We start from the raw sequence: 17,363 nt of genomic DNA, 5'->3' as shown, positions 1-17,363 counted from the left end.
CTAATGATTAACTTTAAAGTATTTAAAACCTCTGATTGCTTATACTGACTGTTTCCCTTCGTGTATGTCTGCCGGGAAGAATTTTACAGGATACTAACTAAACACAAAGGCCAGCGAGAGGAAGGCCACCGTTTAACCGTGACTGGCCCCTGATCGACAGCAAACCAAGAGCTTTAAAAGTCGTTACGCTTTTCTATTAATAAAAGGATGAGGAGGTGCTGTTCCCAAGGGTGTGCTTCTCTCCGTGCACAATTATAAACTGCGGTTTCCTGAACCCCGTTTCATGGCACGCCCACTGGAAACGCTGTTGTAAAACTGCCAACTCCATGGCAGGCAAAACCGACAAACTTTGCCTGTCTGGGTTTTGCAGGATTGCGATGAAAATAAATAGTCGGGCTGTGCTGCCTGTGAGATTTCCTTCTCCTGTAGTTTGCAAACACAATCCATGTCCTAGATGTGCTGCGTTTAAACAAAGTATGTTACTCCGTTCCTTCAGTGGAGAGCTGGGATTGTCACCATTTGGCAATTACTGATGGAGAAGGAAATCTCACTCCCTGCTGCATATACATGTGGATGAAAGGAAAGCAATATTTATGGCTCATGCTTGGAGACCAGATGCTGTGTGGCATCTCTCCTTCTAGGACTTTCAGGGAAACTGAAAGCGAGGAGCGCAGCCGCGGAGAGGAGAGAGGTACATGGAATCTGCCACATTTCATATTTTATTTGATACCTGATTGTATGGTGCTGTCTATGACTGTGGGCTTTTCTGTGGCCAGCACAGTGGTGCCACCTGAAAAACAAAAACAGCAACATGCAAAAATAAGAAAACGGTAGCGAATATGCAGGAGAAAAATGTACACTTACAAATGTCTATCAGAGGCAAATATTTTCCATAGAAAAATCCTTTTAACTTCAGTGATAGCAATTGTTTCCCTTCAATTTTGTTCATCACAATATCAAATTCAAATAAACCATTTTTTAACCTAACATACTTCTTTTAAAAATTTACAGATAAAATAATTGTCTAAATTAACAAATAGAAGTTGTATATATTTATGGCATACAATGTGATGTTTTGGTACACTTAGTAGAATGGCTAAATCAAGCTAGTTCACATATGCATTACTTCATAAACCTATTTTGGGCTTTCTTTATGGTGAGAACACTTTAATCTCTTAGCAATTTTCTTTCTTTTTTTCTTTCTTTCTTTCTTTTTTTTTTTTTTTTTTTTTTTTTTTGGTTTTTTTCTGTTGCCCAGGCTGGAGTGCAGTGGCACAGTCTCGGCTCACTACAACCTCTGCCTCCCAGGTTCAAGCGAGTCTCCTGCCTCAGCCTCCTGAGTAGTTGGGATTACAGGCATGTGGCACCATGTCCAGATAATTTTTGTATTTTTAGTAGAGACAGGGTTTTACCATATTGGCCAGCCTGGTCTTGAACACCTGACCCCAAGTGATCCGTCCACCTCAGCCTGCCAAAGTGCTAGGATTACACGTGTGAGCCACCGTGCCCAGCCTGCAATTTTCAAGTAGACAACGTATCCTAACACCTTTCTTTACAAAACATTCAGAAGGCACCCAGAAATTGGGACTTCACTCCATGGGCACTCACTGATTCCCAGACAAAACACAGCACACAATTGCAACAGTGAAAAGCAAAGGCCTCTGCAAAAGCAAAGTCACCTCCTCGGTGACTTGGGTATTAAACTTGACCTCAACCTCTAATCTTTAAATCGTTTTCCAAGGTTTCAGGTGTGTGCCTTCAGGGAAGTTGCAAGGCTAGTCCTCACAACCTATTTTAAAAACTGGAAAACTGAGGGTTTAAAGTAAGGTGCTATGGGTTCCTCCTCTGTTTGGCTACTGGAGCTGTTTACTTTCCTCAAGAACAAATACTCTGCCCTGTATGTGGTTTGGAGAAGCTGCAGGAAGCAGCAGGAAAAGGAGAACAGGAGAAACATTTCACAGTCCCAGTTCTTGTGAACAAGAACAGGAGAAACTTGTTCACAGACTGAACAAGTAATACCCTGACTGCTGTGAGTTTCCAATGAGTGCAGGTCTACTGCATCTCACTGGTCAGGGGACAGGCTGTAACCTTGTCTATTGAGACTTAGCTTCACCTTCTCTTCCACCCCTTTACTCACTCACCCATTTCCCACTGTTCATCATTATACTTCTGTTGTAAAGTAGTGTTCTTAAACTTGCCCAACCATAAGAATCACCAGAACGCTTGTTGAAATTGCAGTCTCCCATCCACCTGTCCTCTCCAGACCTAAATGAGAATTGGAATCTCTAGGCGTAAGGCTTTGAAATCTGTATTTTTTTTGAGACAGAGTCTTGCTGTCACCCAGGCTGGAGTGCAGTGGTGCCATCATGCACTGTAGCCTCAAACTCTTGGGCTCAGGGGATCCTCCTGCCTCAGCCTCCTGAGTAGCCAGGACTAGGTGTGTGCCACCAAGCCTGGCTGATATATATATATATATATATATATATTTTTTTTTTTTTTGGAGACAGGGATCTCGCTATCTGGCCCAGGCTGGTCTCAAACTTCTGACCTCGAGTGATCTTCTCGCTTTGGCCTCCCAAAGTGCTGGTGTTACAGGTGTCAGCCACCATGCCCGGCCAAAATCTGTATTTTTGAAAGCTTCTCAGATGAGTCTTATAACCCACTGAGTTTGGGAAACAGTGGTTTGCTGTTTATTACATAGGTGCTTGAGAAAGCTGTTTCTCCTTATGTCTATCCATGATGCAGATTATGGTTGGAAGTAACCTGTTATATCCAGATACAGTATTGAACCAATTCAGGGTAAGTGAATGGGGTGGGCCCACGACTACCATGGAAAGTTCTGGAGGTGGTTACAGGGTGCCATAATTGTGCACTTCCCAATAATATAATTCAATAAAGATTTGTGATGATCTTTATTCGGGCCAGGCCTATCTGGCAGTTCCCACAGATCAGAAATCATGTTACATTTCCATAGCATGAATCAGAGAGCCATAAAATTGTGCTCTTGGAATGGTCTTAAGATTTCTAGGCTAATCAACTGCAGCACCAAATCACGGTACCTCAGTTCTCCCAGCAAATATGCTGGATGAGTGGTCACATGTGTGCAAGGCCTCAACAAGGCAGGCACTAGGAAGAAGGAATTATAGGTACTATGGGTTAAGAAGGTGAATCTATAATGGCAGAATTGGAGGGAGGCCAGAATACATTAGCATTCTGTTCCCCGTGGTCTTATAGGAGAAAGATTCAAGGTGAAAATTTGCTTTTTAAAACTGATATGCATAATCGGTTTTGCTATAGGTTGGGAAGCAAATTCCACTGTTGGGTATACACAGCTCCAACGTAAAATTTAGCTGTCTGGTGCCTTTGAGGCCAAGTGTATTATCTAATGACTTCCAAGGCATTTGCAAATGAGTAACTTGAGGGAAGCATCTTCACCTTGGCTAGGAGGTCTGGGAGAGCACATTCTACTCCTTTCCATGCATTTGGTAGAGCACACCTGGAATTCGGCATGGTTTTTAAGTAACAAGCATTTCACTACAATATTTCTCCCCTCTAGATACAGGTAGGTCACCCCAGGAGAATAAATTAAATCAACACCTGTGCTAAGGAACAGACAACCCCTAAAGACAGCATTGATCCCAATTTCCATGTTCCACCTATCAGGGTTAAAGCAATAACGCTCTTGGTTTGGTTTCATCACACTAAACATCCAACGTTTGTAGTCCTGACAGCAAAGCCTGTGCCAGAATTAGCAAAAAGGATGCAAAATTGCTCGTGAGCATAGGAGATGTGTAGTTTCCATACAAAAAGGTGTCTGGGTTAGGTGAGGTTTTTGCCCCTTGCAAACAATGGCATGTGAGCACATCCATTTTCAGAAAAGAATAGCAAATAGTTTTGTAAAGTACAAAATGTTTTAAAAAGAAAAAGATTGCCTTCTTGCAATAAATGGATATGAAGCATGAAAATGTCTTCTAAAATGACTTCTTCTTGATGGAGGTGTGGGACAGGCCTTATCAACATCCTCAGCGGTTCTTAATATATGAGAGTATTTATAGAATTATTGAGACAAACGTGCTGATCTGGGAATAACTCTTTTTCGCCATGGTAATATGTAAAAAGAAAAAATCAGAATGAACTTTCTTCTATCTACCAAAGAAATAATTTAAACGCTGTAGGTAAAGCAAAACCTTACAGTTTTGAAAGGTTGTCAGTGTTTCCGCTATAAATGACCCATTTTCTGTGGTTTGTAACTCGCTGCCATACACAATTTGCTCCAGGCTAACATACTCGCCCTATTTCATTCAAAGGCTTCAGTTTCAATTGACTCAGTCATGAACTAATGCAAAAATGAGAAGGCTGGTTGTTCTGATATGAGGAGTAAATCTGAGGCTTTGTTTCTAATCAATATTAACTGACCACTTTAGGGTTTATGAAGAAAAGAACTCCTTCCACAAGAGGGCAATTGAAAGGGTACACTGGGATCCTGCAATCATTCCTTTTTTATGAGAAATTTCACTATGGATGTGTGACGGGGTCTGTAAAAAGTCTGAGGTTTGTGGCAGAATGTTTACAGGCAACCCCGGGAAGCTTCCAGAGGACTTGGTTCATGGAATAGTACTCTGTTTTTTATATCAGCGGTTGAGTTTTCAACTTGAACTTGACATCTTACACAGAATATGCCTCTGCATTAATTAAACTAAGTTTTGTGGCTTGTGGCTGCTTGTATACAAGCATTCAAAAGTTCATAGCAATGTGACATTTATTGGCCATATGAATGTAAATGATTATTCTGGAAATTTGGAGAGAGACAGCTTTAGGGGGTGGGATTTAAATGTAAACCCAGTTCATAGTACCAAATTTCTGGGGTAGATTTTCAATTTTTTTTCTTTCTTTTACTCTTTATTCCATCTCAGAGTGTGGAGCTCTCTCGCTCCTTCAGAGGAGAGCTTTTGAAATAATTGGAAATGTACTGTAGGACATTTCCTTCCAGATTTTGCATGAATGCATTAGCCAGTAACATGGCCTTATTATGAAGTTACATGGTAACGCCTTCAGTTTTGCCCATGGAAATTAATTATGTGGGCTCTCCGAGTCCCTTCTGGGTAAAAACGCAGACCTGCATTCAAAAGCTCACTTTTAATCTAAAATGAGAGTCAGATGCTATTGAAACTGCATTTTGACCCAGGGAGCAGTAAAAGTCCCACGATACCTTTTGCAACCACAGGGTGAAAACCCTAGTGCCTCGGCCAATTTCCAAATGGTGTAATCCCATTTCTCCACTTGCCTAATACTTGCTTTGCCATTCCAAGTGGAAGAGAAGGTCACTTCCTAGCTTTTAGGGTTTTAGGAGATTAGAGAGTAATACTCTAGATTAATTAGTGAGACATTCGGCACACAACATCGCTGATGTGTTTGCTGGCCGGTGGTGATGTGAAATAGCAACTAATTCTGCCTTTGTAAATGTTAATGTATAATGATTTACCAAATCCCAACCTAAATGCCGCACTTCAAATATAAGCCTAATTTTATCCATTCGTTGGATAAAGGATCCACTCAAAAAAACTTGTCCTCATTAGAAAATGAAAATAAACATTCTGAAGTGTGTGGTTATGTAGGGGCGGTGCACGTGTTATGAGGGGGGGGGCTGAAAATAAGGGTCAGTTTAGCACATTTAGCCATGGAGAAATTCTTATTCAGTTAAGATAATCCTAGCCTTCGGCTCTGAAAATGGCTCAAATTGTTGTTTCAAGTGGTTGTGGCTACTAAGAACAACTCGTCTATCCAGATGACATGATGAAATGAAGATGCACGTGTTCTGGCAAGGCAGCTTCTATTCCTGGGCAGCTCTTTGCCATGCGGAGTTATAAGCACACACACAGGCGTTAGCTGGTCCCAACTACGACATGAACTGAAATGGTACAGCAATGGGATGAAGATGGTTTCTGCACCTGTGAGCTGGAAGTCATCACCTGTTCCACTGTGGCAGTTGGCCTGGTCGTCATCACATTCATCCACCGGGTTCCCATTGGGAGTGGTCGGTCCAGCTGTAGGGGCTGAAACAAGATCCAAGGATTATTATCTCACACCTTGGAAATGTATTCTCAAGCCTCTGGCTGTTGGATCTGCTAACGCTTATGCAGAAAACTTTAATCTGCGGTAAGAAGGCCAGGGGCATGGTTTGCCTCTCTTTCAGGAGCTAGATATGCTTGGATTCTGCAGAATGTACAATAGCAGAGCCTGCTTTTCGGTATTTGATTCATATCTGCTGAGTAGAGTTGGCTGCCTTAGCATTTTATACGTTGTTATCTACATAAACATCCTTCTTCTGAAAAGCTCTTGAGTTCTCACTGGTTATTTATTCAGGACCCTGGAGTTGAGAACTTTGAAGATAGAGATTTTGCTTGAAATGTTTTCCCTTTCATTTTCGAGGTGTTAGAGCACTCACTTGTCATAAATTCTTTTATATTCTTAGTACTGACTAAGTTTGCTAAGTTTATATTATAATTCTTCCCCGAAGGGAGTCAACATTCACATTTAATGCAATAGTGCTTTTTAAAACCAAACCAAACCAAACCAAACAAACAAAAAACAGTGATTCCATTTCTCTTTAAGTAGCTTCTCAAACTGTGAGCCCTCTCTCCAGGGCAGGTGTGTGAGAGAAGTTGTCTCAGATATCCCGGGGTCATTTTACATGAACTCTCATAGGACTGCATTCCACTGTTCACAGGTATTCCTATATCTCTGAATTTGCAGTTGAAAGGTATCCAACATTAATCAAAGACTGCTTTTGAAGTCCTTTAAATTTCGTTCAGCTATTTTTTTTCAGCCTGTTACTCATTTTTGCAATCTGTTTAATATTTTACAGTTTTTGGCATTACATTTCACTTTATAAGACTTGAGATAATGGATAGTTCTCGTGATGTCTGAGAACCATATAAGATGTTGGTGGCTGGGGGCTGTTCTCTTCTGGCCAATAGGAATGTGTCAGTAACTGCTGCTTTCTCAGTAAAAATCTGACATTCTTTGAATGGTGCTGAAACACCAAGCAGAGTTATGGCACGTGGAGAAACAAAGCTAAGTTTCAGCTTCTTCAATGGCCCAAAGACACACACCAGTAATAACTAAGAAGTTACCATGTGCAAATAACATACATGCCATTCAGGCCTGCAATCCAGACTTTTTTGTAAAACACATACACCCGTATTCTGGCCTCTATGTATTGCTCTCATTGAATCAGTAGCATCTTCTCTGGCAAGCCAGACAGTTGTCTTTCTTCCCTAAGCTCTCCTTGCTCTTGATAATGTGCTACCTTTAAGTATTTAAAACTCTATTCATTTTGCTGATTTTTCTGCATGCATCAAGCTGTTTCTAAAGGAGGAGTTCCGCATTATAAATGGCCTGAGGTAGTGGCTAGCTAGATTCACTTGATTCAACGGAAAAAAAAGAGGACGCGAATGATATGTATGTTCCAGTTTTACTATTTGAAAATATATTATCTTCTGGGGTTCTTTATCTCTTTTTTCTTTTTTTGATTTGGAGTTTCGCTCTTGTCACCCAGGCTGGAGTGCAATGGCGTGATCTCAGCTCACTGCAACCTCCGCTTCCCTGATTCAAGAGATTCTCCTGTCTCAGCCTCACGAGTAGCTGGGATTACAGATGTGAGCCACTGCACCCAGCCCATGGTTCTTTATTTCTTAAATATAAGTGCTAGCACCTAGGGCAGACACTCCTGGGAGGCTGGAGTGGACTGCATCTTTCTCCTGCATTCCCTTAGGTGTCTCCCCTAGAACAAGGCACAGAGTAGATATTTAAAAAGGGCCTGTTACTGATTGAAGGGAGAAGAAAAGCATTTCTTTTCACCAATCATATCAAAAAGCTTTGACATTACTTTCCCCAGATGTTTGTTTCACATATGGCCCAAGGCAATGTCCTCACTTTTGTGAGTGCTTGGAAACATCTGTAGGCAAATCCCTTCACCGATCATTTCTACCTCACTACAGAAGTGACACTAGAGAGTGGAAGCTTTAACTTCCCAATGAGTCCTCCTTGCCTGCTGCCTAGACAGGGCTGATTTGTCAGGACAGGGGAATTGCAATAGAGATGGAGTTTAATTCATGCGGAGACAACTGTATGGGAGATAGGGGTTCTATTATTGATTGGGGTTGAGGTTTTGAAGGATAATTTGGTGAGTAGGGGTTGAAAAGTGGCAGGTGCTCATTGGTCAGGTCTGAGATGAAATCACAGGGAGTCGAAGGTGCCCTCTTGTGCTGAGTCAATTTCTGGTGGGGACACAAGGCAGGATGAGCCAGTTGATCGATCTGGGTAGTGCCAGCTGATCCATCAACTACAGGGTCTGCAAAATATCTGAAGCCCTGATCTTAGATTTTACAACAGTGACATTGTCCCCAGGAGCAATTTGGGGAGGTTCAGAATCTTGCAGCCTCCAGCTGCATGACCCCTAAACCATAATTTCATTTTTTTTCCCTAAACCATAATTTCTAATTTTGTGGTTAATTCGTTAGCCTTGCAAAGGCAATCTAGTACCCAGGCAGGAAGGGGGTTTGTTTTGGGAAAGAGCTGTTATTGTCTTTGTTTCAAAGTTAAACCACAAGTTCCTCCTAAAGTTAGTTTGACCTACGCCCAGGAATGAACAAGGACAGCTTGGAGGTTAGAAGCAAGATGGAGTCAGTTAGGTCAGATCTCTTTCACTGTCATCACGTTCTCCTTACAATTTTTGCAAGGGTGCTTTCAAAACTTCCAGCAGGCTATCTTTTCAACCCTCCATTCACTCCACCTCCTAAATGAGCATCGCCTTCCAGAATCCAGGCTACAGATTTCGCATCCTGAGAGCAGACTCCCTTTCCAGATGACCACGTTTCTCTGTGAATTGAACGAACGCATCTGCAGTGAATGGAGTCCACCCATCCCTTCTTTTTCTTGGCATCCTTTGCCAAAGTCCTGGCACATGGACATTCTTGGTCTGTGTTGATAGTGCCTGGATAATTTAGGTGTCTGGGGCATGACTACAGATATGGAAACAACCACACAGTAAAGAAAGGGAGAAAATGGCCTGCTTTTAAATAAACACATTGAAAAAGTAGCCATGAATTATTCAGGAGTATGGTGATTGATAGCTGAAGATTCTGTCATGCATAAGTAAAGTTTTATGGTATTTAATGTGCTCAGGAATATAATTATATTTGGTAGCTCAAGACACAAATAATTGTAAAATTGCAAGACGGTGACATTAAAACGCACTCTTCAAAACAACTGTGAGCATATATGCTCGGCTGATTAACATCTGGATGCCAACAATAGTCATTCTTGAAGCTAGGCTGGAGCAAGACCTCTATGGGGATAGAAAAACTGGTGTAGGTTACTCATTTATGTCCAAATCTAAGGCAGATGGGGATTCTAGTGCATAAATATATTAAACAGTACAATAACCAACTCAAAATATTCATTTCATTCATTATATGTTCAAAGAGAGTGCAGCCATGGGGTCGGCGTGTGGACTGAATTTGTACTTGATATGACCTTCATATAATAATCTAAGTGTAGGCAGTAACGTCACTCTACTTTCAGACACGTTGTCTCATGTAAAGTTCTGTTTCTCTGCAGCAGCCTAAGATATTCATCCAGGATAATGTCTTGATGTCTTAGTCTGTCAAAGGCTGCTTTCTGTTTCTATGTGCTGGTAATCAACACTGCAGACAGAAACTGGATCAGATATCGACCTCTAAATAATATTTAAAAGGCAAAAGTGGTTGCCAGGGGTTGAGGGAAGTTGCCTGCTTACTGGGTAAGGGGCTTTCCTCTGGAGTGATGGAAATATTTTGGAACTAGAAAGAGGGGAGTTGGTACAACTGAATTGTAAATGTGCTAAATGCCACCGAGTTGTAGTGAATTTTATGTTATGTGAATTTCAACTCTATTAATTATCTCTTTTTTTTTTAAGTAAAGAGAGACAATCTCACATAATCCAAGGAGAGTCAAACAACCCAAGACAAAAGTAGGACTGTGAAGGTGCTGCCTTGTGACATGTGTCAGAGCTTTGAGCCTCACTGATGGGCAGGCACCGAGATATGGGGCCTCCCAAGGGAAAAGGGTAGGCAATTTGCAAAGGCGCCATCAGGGGCCTAAATGCGTGGAAGAGGAAATTTAAAAAGGAATGAGAATTAACTCTGGAGATCATAATTACCTTCCACTTCACAGCCCAGCAGCTCCATTCGGAGCCCCAGTCCGCCATGAGTGGCTCTCTCGGGGTAGATCCTGATGAATCGCGTGGAGAGAGCTGGAAAAGTCCGCAGCTCAGGTGTGTCATAGTTGTTGTTGCCCTCAAAAGACTGTGAAGCATGAAAAACACAGGGCATTAAGAAAAAAAAAAGTGCTCCCCTTCAGCAACTGTTTCTTCCCTCCACCAGGACTCTGAATAGGGCAGAGGAAAAGGCTTCATTCTACCACTTTGTAAATGGTGGACATCTCTTTCATAAATGAGAAAGGAAACAACAATGAAAGCTTCTCTAAGAAGTGACAGATGGCATTTGTTTATTTATTCATTATTATTATTTTTTGAGATGGAGTCTCACTCTGTCGCCCAGGGTGGAGTGCAATGGTGCAATTGCACCCCTCTTCAGTCTCACCCTCCCTGGGCTCAGTGATCCTCCCACCTCAGCCTCCTGAGTAGCTGGGACTACAGGCACCCACCACCATGCCTAGCTAACTTTTGTATTTTTTGCAAAGATGGGGTTTCACCATGTTGCCCAGACTGGTCTTAAACTTAGGGGCTCAAGTGATCCGCTTGCCTCAGCCTCCCAAAGTGCTGGGATTACAGGCGTGCGCCACCATGCCCAGCTAATTTTTTGTGGAGACAGGGTCTCACCATGTTGCCCAGGGTGGTCTCAAACTCCTGGCTGCAAGAGATTCTCCTGGCTTGGCCTCTCCAAGTGCTGGGATTACAGGTGTGAGCCACTGCTCCTGGCATGAGTTGGCATCTCTTTTGAAGTGTGTTCCTAGCTTGAAGTCCCTGTGACAGTTTTCAGGAGCTTGGCCACCCACTGCCAGTGCTGCTACTGACTTAGTTTCCTTTTCACATGCCCAGATAGATCAAAATCCTTTCTGGAATTCTGAGAAGATGGAGCAACGACTAGCCATGTTTTCCTTTTCAAGAAATGGATGAGCCTCCTTGTGTCCTCTTCTCCAGCATAATTCTTAATCCCATTCCAAATGGGAGAAGGCAGAGGGGGAGGAGGAAAAGAAAATTGTCTCATCATAAGGAATGTCCTTTTAGATATCAAACATTGCATGACGTTTGATAGAGTAAGGCATTGTTCTAACTGATTAAAATCTATGTACTCATTTAATCCTCAGAACAACTCATTTTGTCATCTTCCTATAATATTGAAAAACCATAAAAGTTTCTCAGTTGTTTCTATAGAACCCAATCTATGATTCCTAACACACCTTTCCACTGAAAAAAATCTCTAACGTGAAAAAGAAAACTGATAAAATGGTCCATTTTAGAGCAGCACTTTTTTTTTTTTTCTTTTTTTTTTTCAATATTTTTAATTTCTTTTTTTTTTGGTGGGATTAATTTTTTTTTTTTTTTTTTTTTTTTTTTTTTTTTTTTGCTTTTTCTTCCCCTCGTGCGCAAGTGATTCTCCTGTCTCAGCCTCCCAAGTAGCTGGGATTGCAGGTGCACACCAATATGTCCAACTAATTTTTGTATTTTTTGCAAAGATGGGGTTTCACCATGTTGGCCAAGCTGGTCTTGAACTCCTGACCTCAAGTGATCTGCCTGCCTTGGCCTCCCAAAGTACTGGGATTATAGGCATGAACCACCATGCCTGGCCACGTATTTTTTAACTATTCAGAGATTTAAAAAACATGTTACATTTAATTTTCCAAATGAAGGTAAATTCTCCATGAGGTAAATTCTATATTATGGTCCTTTTACAGACAAGGAAACTGAGGCACAGAGTTGTCAAGTCATTGGCCCATGGCCATACACACAGCAAGTGGCAGAGCCAGGACTCAAATCTAGGTGGTCTTAACTGGCGCCCTTAACCACACCACGATGATGCCTCTGCCCTTACAAACCATCTAGTCCAGTCTCTTCTTTCTTTATTTATTTTTTTAGAGACGGAGTCTCGCTCTGTCACCAAGGTTGGAGTGCAGTGGTGCGATCTCAGCTCACTGCAACCTCTGCCTCCAGCTCACTGCCTCTGCCTCACTGCGACCTTGAAGATAACCTTCAAGCAATTATCTTGCCTCAGCCTCCAGAGTAGCTGGGATTACAGGCACCTGCCATCATGCCTGGCTAATTTTTGTATTTTAAGTAGAGACAGGGTTTCACCATGTTGGCCAGGCTGGTCTCGAACTCCTGACCTCAGGTGATATGCCCACCTCAGCCTCCCAAAGTGCTGGGATTACAGACGTGAGCCACCGAGCCGGCCCAGTCTCCTGATTTTAATAGGTGAAAACACCATAGTCCAAGAAACATCTATGCCCAAGGCCACACATTTAGTTTCATTAATTTGTCTTTAATCTGATGCAAATTGGACTAGTAGACCTGGTAGATCAGATGGAGTGGCTGGCCGGACCCAGGCCATGCCAGTCAGGAGTAGAGCCATGCCCAGTAGCTGTGTCAAGACATCAAAAACCAGCCTAATATGTGCTTGTTCGGTGGTGGAAATGTCATAACAAAACAGTGGAAGCATGTCAGTGAAGACAGATTGGGTAGGTTGCAACAGAATCAGCGGGTTTCTGAGTTCTAGAAGTAAATTAATTGGCCTTTTCCAACTCAGAAAAGCCTCTAGGAGTTTAAAAATGCATTGCTAATATAGGCCCGCCTCTTCCAATTAAAATTGCTTTCTTTTTTTTTTTTATCAAAAGTAAATTCACTATCAGGGTTCCACACTCTTTATAGAACTGCAATTGCTGCCAGTAATTGAGACTCTGACACATATTATTGTTAGGCCCAATTAAGTTGTTGTCAGTAAGATACTAATTATAATGAAAATACCATTACTACATATGCAAGTTCTGTCTATGTTAACATACCTCCAAAGAGCATAGGAGAAAAGCATTTATATCTGTGGAATCCCAGGCTCATCTCTTCATTTTAACTTGAGCAAAGAATTAACACAATGTAAATACATTATAAAAGCTGTCAGTGCTGAGCTGGGAAGAATATTAGTAATGAAAACCCATATGGAACTAGGCTAACTGATATAATAAACTTACTTATGAATTCTTTGTGTTCTGTTGCTAATTATGTTTTGGAAGATGAGGACTTAGGGTGTTTGGACCTTCTCTCTGTTGCTAAAAAGTCTAGTTAATGCAAAGATTCTGATATAGCTTGCCCATTACACACTATTTTTGGGGTAGAGAGTGAGGAAAGGGCATTGAAAATTTAAATCCATCCAAGTGCTGTGGATTTCACAAAACAGAGTGCTCATTTTACTTTTACATAAAAGGTACTTGGCATCTTAAGAGGTAGCCTTCACTTGTAAAATTAAATATAGCATGTTTTAAAAATCTTCATATAATTAAAAACCATGTGCCACTCTAAAATGGAAGATTTTCACCCGTTTCTTTTTTTGTCTTAGAGATTTTATTTCACTGGAAGGGTGTGTTAAGGAATCATAGATTAAGCTGTATATAAACAACGAAGAAGCTTTTATGGTTTTCAGTATCATAGGAAGATGATAGTGATGGATAGAATCATATTTTAGAAATAAACCCCAACACGTTCAACCAATCTTGAATTGAGTGTTTTGTGAAAGTTGAAAGATGTGTGTTAGCTTCTCATGGAATTCAGTGCTGGATTTACTACAGAAGAGTGATAGCTTTAGATCTGGTTGCAGACGCATGAATTATATAGAGACAGGGAAGCACGTGATGCATCCTATCAAAAGCATATGGTGACTTGTTTTCTTTCTCTCTCAGAGCCCTAGTGTTGAAGAACATGTCACACCAGCACACGCCGCCGTCGCCAGCAGCAGGAAGTTGTTGATTTGCAGCATATTCACACTTTCTGATGCAGTCAGAGCTCACTGCTTCTCAGAAAAGATCCACTCAGAAGGGAACTCCAGTTTCTGATTTTTTTTTTTTTTTTTTTTTGCTTTTTCTTCCCCCCAAACAAGGCACAAAAGGGGAAAATGAACTGGAGACAAGAAAAAAGGTAGCTGCACAGAGAGATGAATATAACACTGAAAATATTTTAGAAACCACAAGTTCAGGAAGGGAGAGATGGGAGAGATTCAGATATTTCTGATGGCACCCAGCCCTGTCAGTGGCCTGCTGCGCTAGTGGTAGCCGGCGGTTTCCTTGGAGGCTTCACATCTGGAGGGAGTGGGAGCTGGTGACACAGCCTGGCTTCTTTGCTGCCTGCAATGCCTCTGGCCTGAGTCACTATATTAAGCCAAATTCCCACACTTGCTTAGAGAGGGAGTGAGGGTAATATTCCCTTCAATAAGCTAAAATCTGTTTTTCACAAGAGGAGTAGGTCGTGGCCAAAGAAGGGATGGAAAGGCTAAGACCAAAAGGTCAGTTGTGTTGGTATGAGAAATATCATTGCTGAATATAATTCCCACACAGCACACAGAACTTAAACTGCTGGTTGTCTGTAGGTTGGTCCATATTTGAATCCTAAACCAGCTTCTGGGCCACCCAGCACACTCCAGGGTATTCTTTCCAAGTTGCTGTTGTATGCTGCCAAATAACTTTAGCCATCACTCTAAGTGACTGAGGTAGATCTGTTTGGTTGAAAAAAATTATACCGTGCATTTTGGTGAATGTTGGAATATTTTTGTGTTGAGATTTCCTTTTCTTTTCACTGGATTATCAAAAGCCTACTGCATCTTAAAAGGGTTCAGTGTGTAAAGAAATATACTTAAAGCCAGGCACGGTGGCTCACGCCTGTAATCTCAGTACTTTGGGAGGCCAAGGTGGGCGGATCATGAGGTCAGGAGATTGAGATCATCCTGACTAACATGGTGAAACCCTGTCTCTACTAAAAATACAAAAAATTAGCTGGTGTGGTGGCAGGCACCTGTAATCCCAGCTACTCAGAAGGCTGAGGCAGGAGAATGACTTGAACCCAGGAGGCGGAGCTTGCAGTGAGCCGAGATTGTGCCACTGCACTCCAGCCTGGGCAACAGAGCGAGACTCCATTTCAAAAAAAAAAAGAAATATACTTAAGCATTATTCACAATAGCTAAAGGTGGCAGCAACTCAACTATCCATCAGTGGGTGAATGGATAAACAAAGTGTGGTATAAACAGGCAATGAATATTATCCAACCTTGTGAAGGATGGAAATTCTGACACAATGCTACAACACCGATGGCCCGTGAAGACATTATCCTAAGTGACATGAAGCAATCACAAAAAGACAAATACAGTATGAGGTCCCTAAAATGGTTTGAATTCACAGAGACAGAAAGTGGAGGTGGTCACCAGAGACTGGGGGCAGGGGGACTGGGAGTTGTTGCTTAATGGGTGTAGAATTTCAGTTTTGCAAGATGAGAAAGTTCTAGAGATTTGTTGCACAATATACACATACTTAACACTGTTGAACTGCACACTAAAAAGGTTAAGATGGGAAATTGTATATTATGTGTATTTTATCACAATTAATTAATTTTTTTTTTTTTTTTTTAGACAGAGTCTTACTCTGTCACCCAGGCTAGAGTGTAGTGGTGCGCTCTTGGCTCACTGAAACCTCCGCCTCCCGGGTTTAAGCAATTCTCCTGCTTCAGCCTCCAGAATAGCTAGGACTACAGGCACATGCTGCCACACCCTGCTAATTTCTTGTATTTTAGTAGAGACGGGGCTTCACTGTGCTGTCCAGGCTGGTCTCGACCTCCTGAGCTCAGACAATGAGCCTGACTCAGCCTCCCAAAGTGCTGGGATTACAGGCGTGAGCCACCACGCCCGCGCCTGGCCCATAATTAAAATGTATATCAAAAAACAAAACAAACTACAGGTAGGTGAGAGATGGGGGAAGGGCAGACCCAAATGACTGAGTGGTGTCTGCAAGGGGTTCTGAGCACTGGCTGGATAGCTGCTGTCAGCCCCGGGCTTCCCTGTCTCCTGTCTGCCTGTTGAGCTGTCCCTCCTTCCCTCCAGGCAGGGAATGGGACCAGCAATGCAATTCTTTTGCATGTGATCTCAGACATCGCTTTTCATGCTATATTCCAGTCTTCCTAGAATCAAGGGTCTTACTGACCCCATGACACACCTCCTCTGATGTCCTGGCTGGAAGGAAATAAGAAGAAGCCCTTCACTTTGGAAGATCGAGATGGGCAGATCACCTGGTCGGGAGTTCGAGACCAACCTGACCAACATGGGGAAACCTTGTCTATACTAAAAATACAAAAAATTAGCCTGGTGTGGTGGTGCATGCCTGTAACCCCAGCTACTCAGGGGGCTGAGGCAGGAGAATCACTTGAACCCGGGAGGCGGAGGGTGCAGTGAGCTGAGATCGCGCCATTGCACTCCAGCCTGGGCAACAAGAGCGAAAACTCCGTCTCAAAAAAAAAAAAAAAAAGAAGCCCTTCCTCAGGAGAATGCCAGAGGCCCTTGATGGAAGTTAAGGACGCGAGGGACGATTTCCTGCCAGTCCCCAGCCCTCACCTTTGCCTTGCGTTTACTGTCGTCCATGATCATCTTCCAGTCGGAGCCGTTGTTGCTGTACCCGATCTTGAACTTCCTCATGAACACCTTGTTCTCTCGGTGCTTCCCACCCTGAATGATGATGCCCCTCACGATCTTCTCCTCCCCCAGGTCTATTTGGAGCCACTCATTGACGTAGGAATGAGGTGCGGGTGGCAGTGCCCAGCCGGAGCGACTGGTTACCAGGCGGATGTTTTCAGGCATCCAGTTTCTGTCCCCTTGGTTGGATGATGTGATCTGGGAGTCAGAAATAAGTCCAGACACCATACCCAACATTCCGGAGCAAGGATAATCTGGGAGGTGAAATGAAATAGATAATGTAAAATGATTTTCTGGGCGACTCCATGCTAAGAAAGAAAATACAACATATGGAATAAAGACATGACTTGGTACCCAATCATACACAATTTTCAGTCTCTGGATTATTTTACAGTAACTCTTCCCTCTCTCAAACTTTCCTCCTGCACTGTCAGAATTCCCGTCTCTACACTCACATCCCAGTAAGGCAAATCTTCAATAAAAGATACATTCCCCCCCGCTATGAGGTCTTCTAAGTTTAGTATTCATATTTCAATCTCTTTGGTATCCAGAATTTATCCCTGGATCAAGTACTGGCTCTGCTTCAGAGAAGTTCATAGTTTATGATGGATTGGAGATATGCATAGAAGTTATTCCAACAGCAGG

At 42.3% G+C, this 17,363-nt stretch overlaps 1 protein-coding gene across 7 annotated transcripts in view; it reads right to left on the bottom strand.

The window, feature by feature from the left end:
* Nucleotides 1–17,363, bottom strand: part of NRP1 (neuropilin 1) — a 168,852-nt gene that overhangs the window by 19,604 nt on the left and 131,885 nt on the right. For 3 of the 7 annotated variants that reach the window (XM_011993302.1, XM_011993301.1, XM_011993305.1), the window contains 4 exons: nucleotides 16,641–16,972; nucleotides 10,202–10,346; nucleotides 5,949–6,053; nucleotides 731–790 (listed from right to left, as the gene is read on the bottom strand). In XM_011993302.1, the coding sequence (XP_011848692.1) occupies nucleotides 731–790; nucleotides 5,949–6,053; nucleotides 10,202–10,346; nucleotides 16,641–16,972 (642 nt within the window). Of the gene's footprint in view, nucleotides 1–701; nucleotides 791–5,948; nucleotides 6,054–10,201; nucleotides 10,347–16,640; nucleotides 16,973–17,363 lie in introns of those variants that run through there. The other 4 variants (XM_011993304.1, XM_011993303.1, XM_011993307.1 and 1 more) reach the window with 2 other exon arrangements.

The sequence above is a fragment of the Mandrillus leucophaeus genome, unplaced genomic scaffold, assembly GCF_000951045.1.
Source record: "Mandrillus leucophaeus isolate KB7577 unplaced genomic scaffold, Mleu.le_1.0 Scaffold429, whole genome shotgun sequence".
Lineage (NCBI taxonomy): Eukaryota > Metazoa > Chordata > Mammalia > Primates > Cercopithecidae > Mandrillus > Mandrillus leucophaeus.
Note: the sequence above shows the minus strand (reverse complement) of the source record. Positions and strands in the feature narration are given on the sequence as shown.